This window comes from Nicotiana attenuata, unplaced genomic scaffold, assembly GCF_001879085.1.
Source record: "Nicotiana attenuata strain UT unplaced genomic scaffold, NIATTr2, whole genome shotgun sequence".
NCBI lineage: Eukaryota > Viridiplantae > Streptophyta > Magnoliopsida > Solanales > Solanaceae > Nicotiana > Nicotiana attenuata.
The window spans coordinates 127,679-135,902 of record NW_017672772.1 but is presented as its reverse complement, the minus strand read 5'-3'; the positions used below and the strand labels follow the sequence as shown (position 1 = coordinate 135,902).

General features: G+C 35.9%; 1 protein-coding gene across 1 annotated transcript; it reads left to right on the top strand.

Moving 5' to 3' along the window:
• The first annotated feature begins 1,449 nt into the window (after positions 1-1,449).
• LOC109214453 (transcription factor PRE1-like) lies at positions 1,450-3,410 on the top strand. The gene is made up of 2 exons (XM_019378368.1): positions 1,450-1,976; positions 3,026-3,410. The coding sequence occupies exons 1-2, from the start codon at positions 1,851-1,853 to the stop codon at positions 3,176-3,178; spliced, it is 279 nt and encodes a 92-aa protein (XP_019233913.1). The 5' UTR covers positions 1,450-1,850; the 3' UTR covers positions 3,179-3,410.
• Positions 3,411-8,224: the final 4,814 nt, after the last annotated feature.

Here is an 8,224-nt window from a genome sequence, read left to right as displayed (position 1 = left end):
GAGGGGCAAAATGTAAAACTTGGCTTGCTTTGACTGTAATTAACCCCAAATATGGATCACTGCATCAATGCCACGACTTTATTTCCTTAGTACAAATGCTCACCCAATTACTGCCATGACATCCGTGAATCAAACTCCATTCACTTTTTGTACTACAGGACATGGGGGTAAAACTAAAGTAAGGATTTATCTTTCTTGGTGGTTAGATGTGTCTTGACTATTGACCAGGTTAATTGCAATAGGAGATCATTGTTTTAATCTAAAATTTAACTGTTGATGCAGTTTTTGGTTCATAGCGCAATGCGTGGAAGAAAATCGTGAGGCTCCAAATGTTGAGTAGAATAAACAATACCCGGATAGTTGAGCTTGAATTATTACGGTTAAGTGAATTTTGCAACAACTAATAGTCTAAAACATGCATACTCATATTAAAAACAAATTTATATATATCTATAATATACGTTGTAAGCTAAAATCCTAGATCTTTACGTGAAGCTTTTGTAGACAGTTTGGTGTAAGTGTGAATTAAGTGTGTGGAAATGATCACATGATCTTGTATTTGGAGACATGTACATTGAAGGCCCACCGTGTTAGTACAATAACAAACACATTTCTTTAAGCCCACTTGACATTAAACCCCAGCTTACAAACAAACAAACACAAATTTTTAAACTAGTTATGGCCTTGACCGCCCCCCACCCCCTCAAATAATAATAAAAAGCCTCCCACAGAAGCGAAGTTAGCATTTGAATTTTATAATTTTAAATTATAGAATAGTGATATCAAGTATTAATAAGGAGTTTTGAATTTAATTTTCTTTATAAGTACTCCCTCCGTTTCAATTTAGATGAGGTAGTTTGACTTGGTACGGAGTTTGAGAAGAAGAAAGAAGACTTTTGAAACCTGTGGTCTTAAAAGCTTCTTAAAAGCTTAAGGGGTAAAAGCTTTGTGGAGCCATGACATTTATGTGGTTATAAAAGCTTCTCATTAAGAGCAAAATGGGTAAAATAAAGAGTTTAAAGTTGAATTATTTTTAATTGTAGAAATGTGTCATTCTTTTTGGGCCTAGTGTTTATCGGAAACAGGTTCTCTACCTTATAAGATATGGGTAAGGTATTCGTATACACTACCTCCCCAGAACCCATTAATGGGATTACACTGGTTTGTTGTTGTTGTTGTTGTTGTAAATGTGTTATTCTTTTTGGAACGGAGTAATAAGGAAAGTGTGTCAATCTTAATTGAAACAGAGGAAGTAGTATTTAGTATATGACTTACTATAAATATAAAATTTGAACCAAAGCTACTAGTTCGGTGATCTTCCAGCTCCTCCCAACACTCTCTCCATCCTTTAAGTTGAAGTTCTAAAAAAAACAAAGTATAGAACTTGGAGTTGCAGGAGTAGTAATGTAGTAAATTAAACTAGTAGTAGTACATAGTAGAAGGAAGTGAGAGTTACCACTTAAGAAAAGTTTTACTGACAAGAAGTTCTCTTTGGGGCTACTTCTTCAATGCAATTGTCTTCTTCACATCCAACATCGCTGTCTATGTTTTCGTACTCTCTGATCTCTCTCTCTCTCTCTCTCGTTGTGGTCCTTCCCCTCCTTTAAAGCTCGTTCGTTATCTCTTCTCTTCATACTCTATTTCTAACTACCTAAACTTCTTCTCTTCTTCTTCTTTTCCAAAGTTCCACTATCAGCTACTACTTAATTTGCTCTTCCTCTACGAAACTCTACCTTTTTCCTTGACCAGCTATAAACTCTCCACTTGTTCTAAACAAATAAAAGGAGACAAAGATTAGCGGAGCCAATTGTAGAAAAGAAACATAAAAGACATTTAACTTTAATTTAAGGATGTCAAGCAGAAGGTCAAGACAATCATCAGCAGGTTCCTCAAGAATTTCAGATGATCAAATAATTGACCTCGTATCCAAGTTGCAACAACTTCTTCCTGAGATTCGAACTCGTCGCTCCAACAAGGTTTCTCTTATATTATGTTTTCAGCTATATGAATTTTCACTGTTCATGTCGCTTCATTTAAGCCCATCTTAATCGATTTATTCTACTAAAACTTATTTAGTAGTAGTATATTTCTTGTGCATGTTCATATATAAACATGCAGCTGCATTTGAACATTTTACGGTTCATCTATGTTTATGTTTTTACTTTTTAGATACATAGTGCACAGAGAAGTTTGAAATTCTTTAGAAGGAAAAGAGAGGAAAATTTCTTCCACAGTATAAAAGTCACATCATGTGGAGCTAAGCACTTCTTGTCTGTGTTAGTCCCATGAATTATTCATGAAGGAACATATTTCGCTTGTTATATTCAGGCATTTATTATATGTCTCCTTTTAGACTCTCAAGGTCCATTTCACATATCCTAATTTGTGTTGCCACAATGTAAATAATAGAAAAGAGTTTTAGTTAATTTTGTGGGACAATATATAAGGTTTTTACATCATCTTGTTAAATGACTGCCAATAATAATTATTTATAGCGATTCAGATAGAGTAACCTGAAAAATAAAGTAATGACTTACTAAAATATACAGTTAAATTATACTAATAGTGTATACACTTTAGCGTATGTAACCTAAATTTTAAGGGAGAATCAACCTTGCACAATTAGCATAAAGGATATGGAATAGAAATGCCCCTCTCTCACACACACACTTCATATCTTTTTCTTGGAAGAGGTACAAGTTTGCCGTTCAAAAGGAGAAGATTATGATTTGAATAATTATTTTCGACCATGCCTTAGGGCCATGCTTTGGGCCCCAACTCCCAAAAAATACACATCACCAATTGAAATTTGTGTAGGTCAATGACTTAAACTTTGTCAAAGATTTGCAATGCATCATTGCACAAATTAAGGCATGTCTAGTCTAAATAAATTATTACGTAACACTACGTGTTGACTCTAGAGTTTAGTAGTACTAAAAAGTGACAATGCTTTAGCAGTTAATTTAATTTGTTCAACTCCTTTATTTATCTTGTCTTCTCATATACGTTGATTTTCACACTGCAGGCATCGGCATCAAAGGTGCTACAAGAAACTTGCAACTATATAAGAAATTTGAATAGAGAAGTGGATGATCTTAGTGATCGTCTTTCTCAATTACTCTCAACCATTGATGCTGATAGTCCAGAAGCTGCAATCATTCGGAGTTTATTAATGTAACTATTAATAAATGTATTATGAGTTTTAAATATTGGAGTTATATTTTACTGCGTACCAATTAAGTTCTTGTTTTTCTTCTTAATTTCTCTAGACTCAGCTGGTCACTAGCTAGGCCAATCATGAGTTAGAATTTAGAACTGAAATATTAGTAATATCCCACTTCCTATGGCACACGCTTGTAATTATATTTCCCTTAGTATAATTAATAAGATGGAGTACTCGTGCTTTAAAATCCTTCTTCTTTTAGTTATGTATTGTATTTAATCCGCGTTGAAGCACTCCAAGGTACTAACACGAGAACTCGAGAGTGAAAAAAGGAAAATAGAAAGAAGAAAAATTGAAGGTGCATAAGGATTAGATATTACGGTGATTAATAAAGTCATATCTGAGAAAGCGAACCTTAAAAAACAAAAACAAAATTAGCAAAGAAAAAATCGAACCGTGCTCAGTTTTCCTCGGTGAATCGAGCAAGTTCAGGGTCAATGTTTTTCTGAAAGTTATCAATCACCTGAAGCACCGCTCACACTGTCACACAGCGCTCAAACACACACACACACAAAAAAAAAAAAAAAACACCCCGAATGTCATGTTATAAAAGATATATAATTTTTTACAGAAAGGAAACCGACAAATCGGACCAAATCGATAATCCGAATCAAATCGGAAAAAAGCCCGACTATGGCTTGGTTTGATTTGGTATTGGGAAAAAAACCCGACCATAATTGATTTGGTTTGGTTTTAACTAAAAAAAGTCAAACCGAACCAAACCAACCCGACATCCCATGTATATAAGTTTTAAATATATTTAATACATAGAAATATTTATTGTTGTGTAGTTTATAAATATTTCTTAAACATTTTCATAATTTTATCTTTTAATGTATTATTTTATACTTGGACTTATAATTCTTGAATGCTACAATAAGTATAGTCAATATTAAGGCCAATACAAGGCATTCAATTGAATTGTACTAGGAATGACAATATTGTTGGATATCTATTTTTTTAGTTTTTTCATGATTTAGATAAAATACACAACTTTTTTTGTTATAGTGTTTAGTCATGTAAAAATAGTACTTGTTAGTCATACTTATTTTAGCAACTAAGAGCCCGTTTGGATTAGCTGATTTGAAGTAGTTCATAAGCATTAGATGCTGAAAAGCACTTTTAAGTGCTGAAACTGATTTAATAAATAAGCAGTTACGTGTTTGGGTACAAGTGCTGAAATTGATAATAAGTTGTTATAGATGTTGATAAAAAAGTGCTGATAAGCTCTTTTTCTATTAAAACGACTTAAATAACTTTAGAACTATTTACATATAAGGGAAGCTCTTTTTCTATTAAAACGACTTAAATAACTTTAGAACTATTTACATATAAGGGCGTAATTGCTTCAAAATTTCAGATTCCAGATCGATTCAAATACAAAATATTCTATTTGTTGTTTTGTTTTAAATACAACTCTGCTTACATAAGATAACTTTTATGATAAATATACTTTATTTTATGATAAGCATATAATAATAAGTTAGTAATAATTAATAAATTGACAAAAATTTCTAGGCAAAAAATAAACCTAAATAGAACAAATTATTTGAAGAGAAACAAACATTGTCTTCATCACCACAACATTTAGAAAACAGCACACCAAAAATTTGATATTTCCTCATTTATTACATACACTTCAAAGATTAATACACAATCACATAGATATAAGTATGCAAAGGAATAGAGAATTTGCTTATCTTAAATAGTCAATGAGAATTGCAGACCTGAAGAGGTGGGGGGGGGGGGGGGAGGTTAGGTTGAATACTTGAGGCAGTGTGTTACAACTAATATTTATCTTAACACAAACCACAAGAGACAGTAGTAGATGTTTCTTACAGCAAACTACTTAGACATTACAACTTAGTAACAGAGTAAACATAAGAAAAAGATTCAACAGATAGGGAATGATAAAAATAGAACAGAGGAAGAGAAACAAGGAAAATACAGAGAGGGGAAGAAGTTTCTGACAACCAATTACCCAAATACAGAAACTGCTACGCACTAAGTAACTATTTTCTCCAGTAACTGCTTTTCCTTCTTCTAAATAATTAGATCGGATTCCATTGGTAATCTACCAATTTTTGACTGGGCCTTTTTGTTCTTTTGCTTCGCCTCAAAGTGCTATTAAGCCCATCAGTTTTCTCTCTAGATTCTGGCCCAATATTAGATATGACATTACCCTCCTCCCCAAAAGGAACCTTGTCCGCAAGGTTCGAAGGAGTCACAGTTTCAACATCCTGAAGTTGGAAAGGAGTAACTTGAGTATCAGGAGTACCAATGCAATGTTTCAACACCGAGACATGAAAAACAGGATGTATGCGAGCTTCATCCGGTAATTCAAGTTTATATGCAACCTCCCCAATACGCTTAAGCACTGTAAAAGGACCGAAATAGCGTCTGCCCAACTTGTGATGACGCTGCAATTTCAAGAAATCCGATAAGGTTTCAACTTCACATAAACCCAGTCACCAATGGAGAACTCCAGCTGCCTCTGTTGCTTATCAGCATACTCCTTTATATGTTGCTGAGCTTTTGATAGATTATGTTTCAGTAAATCTATAACTTCATCTCGTTGCAGCATATAACGTTCAACTAAATCATTCGAGATGCTGCTCAGGACATAGCGTGCCATTGTTGGAGGTTCCCTGCCATATAATGCTTGAAAAGGGGTCATGCCTGCAGCTGTTTGGTAAGCGGTGTTGTACCAATATTCAGCCCAAGGAAGCATAAATGCCCATTCATGGGGGCTGTCAGCGACAAAGCAAAGCAAGTATTGTTCCACACATTTATTTAAAGCCTCGGACTGACCATCTGTTTGAGGATGGTAGGCAGAACTCATTGATAGAGTAGTTCCCTACAAACGATGGATTTCCTTCCAGAAATTATTCATGAAGCGAGGGTCTCGATCAATGACAATTATCTTAGGATGCCCATGGAGACGAATGATTTCCGTAACAAAAACGCTTTCCACAGAATATGCAGTGAAAGATGAAGAAAGAGCAATAAAATGCCCGTACTTGGAAAGACGATCCACCACAGTCAGTATAGTGGCCTTACCTTTAGAACTGGGGGAGCAAGTGATAAAATCCACCGTTACTTCTTCAAAAACCAAAGTAGGAATTGGTAAAGGCAGGAGAAGTCCAGCTGGTTGCTTAAGAATATCCTTCATCTGCTGACAAGTTTGACAAGAAGCTACATAAGTGTGAACATCGTGGCGCATACCCTTCCAATAGAAATTTGATGCAACACGCTAAAAAGTGCGAGAAACCCATGCATGACCACCTATTGGGGAAGAATGAAATTCCTTAAGAAGTTTTAAGCGCATAGAAAAATCTTAAGGAAGAACCAAACGACCCTTATATAATAAAAGTCCATCTCGAACACAAAATCCGAAAACTTCGTTGTATCAGACTGAAAGTTGTTGTGCAACTCCACCAATTCTGGATGATCAATATTAGCGTGCCGTAATTGTTCTATCCAATCAAATTGTCGACCAAAAATAGCCTAAAATGAAGCTGCAGATGCTCTAGACAAAGCATCAGCTACCAAATTAGTGTGCCCAGACTTGTATAACATTGTGGAGTCATAGCCCAACAATTTACTCAACCACTTCTGTTGTTCAGGCGTTTGAATTACCTGATCAGTGAGATTCTTTTAGGCTTCTTGATCTGTATAAATGACAAAATGACGACCCAAAAGGTACTAGCGCCACTTACTCACGGCTTGAGTGATGGCAAACATCTCCCTATGATAAGTAGATGCCCGTTGCATTCTAGGACTGAGTTTCTGACTAAAGTAAGCTATTGGATGACCTTGCTGAGAAAGGAATGCTCCAATACCTAACCCCGAAGCATCAGTTTCTAGGTGAAATTCTATTGAAAAATCTGGAAGAGATAGAATAGGGGTAGAGCCTAAAGCGTTCTTCAATGCGGTGAAGGCTTCCTGAGAATGGCCAGTCTAGACAAACGCATCCTTACGGAGCAAATCAGTAAGTGGACCAGCAATAGTAGCACATTGTCGTATGAAGCGCCGGTAATATCCTGCCAGCCCTAAAAAACTTCGCACTTCCCTGAGATTACGAGGAATTGGCCATTGTTGAATTGCTACAATCTTAGAAGGATCCACAACCAATCCTTTAGCAGAAATGACATGGCCCAAATAATCAATCTGTTGCTGGCCGAATAGACATTTGCACTGCTTGGCAACAAATTGATGTTGGCAAAGCAACTGAAGAACAGTTGTAAGATGTTCCATGTGTAAACTCCAAGAGTCACTATATACGAGAATATTATCAAAAAGGACGAGTACAAATTTGCGGAGATAAGGCTTGAAAACTGAATTCATTGTTGCTTGAAAGGTGGAGGGCGCATTGGATAGCCCAAAAGGCATGACAAGAAACTCATAGTGTCCCTCGTGAGTCCGGAATGCCGTTTTTGAAATATCTTCAGGGCGGATGCGAATTTGGTGATAGCCAGAGAGAAGATTAAGCTTGAAAAGAATTTAGCACCATGTAATTCATCAAACAATTCATCTATTGTTGGTATGGGAAACCTATCCCGAACAGTGATAGCATTCAATGCTCTATAATCAACACAAAAACGCCATGTTCTATCTTTCTTGCGGACTAAGAGCACAGGTGAGGAAAATGGATTGGTACTAGGGCGTATAATGCCCTCTTGCAACATGTCTGCCACCGATTGTTCCATCACTTGTTTTTGAAAATAAGGATATCTATATGGTTTAACATTGACCGGACCAGTATGAGGTTGTAGGTGTATGGCATGATCTTGGCATCGGGAGGGAGGAAGACCATAAGGTTTGCAAAAGATATCCTCATATTCGTGCAAAATGGATGCCAATTCTGTAGGAGGAGGTTCTGGTGAATGCTCTGTATCTGAAACCAATTCCAATCGAAAAAAGGAAGAAACACTATCAACAGAGGTCAAGCGTCTTAGGGTCTGAAGCTGCATAGGTTGAATATCAATAGGAGGTTCACCA

Coding starts and splice junctions, on each gene's coding strand:
- LOC109214453 (XM_019378368.1), top strand. CDS start 1,851: ATGTCAAGCAGAAGGTCAAGACAATCATCAGCAGGTTCCTCAAGAATT. Junction 1,977..3,025: donor GAACTCGTCGCTCCAACAAG/GTTTCTCTTATA, acceptor TTCACACTGCAG/GCATCGGCATCAAAGGTGCT.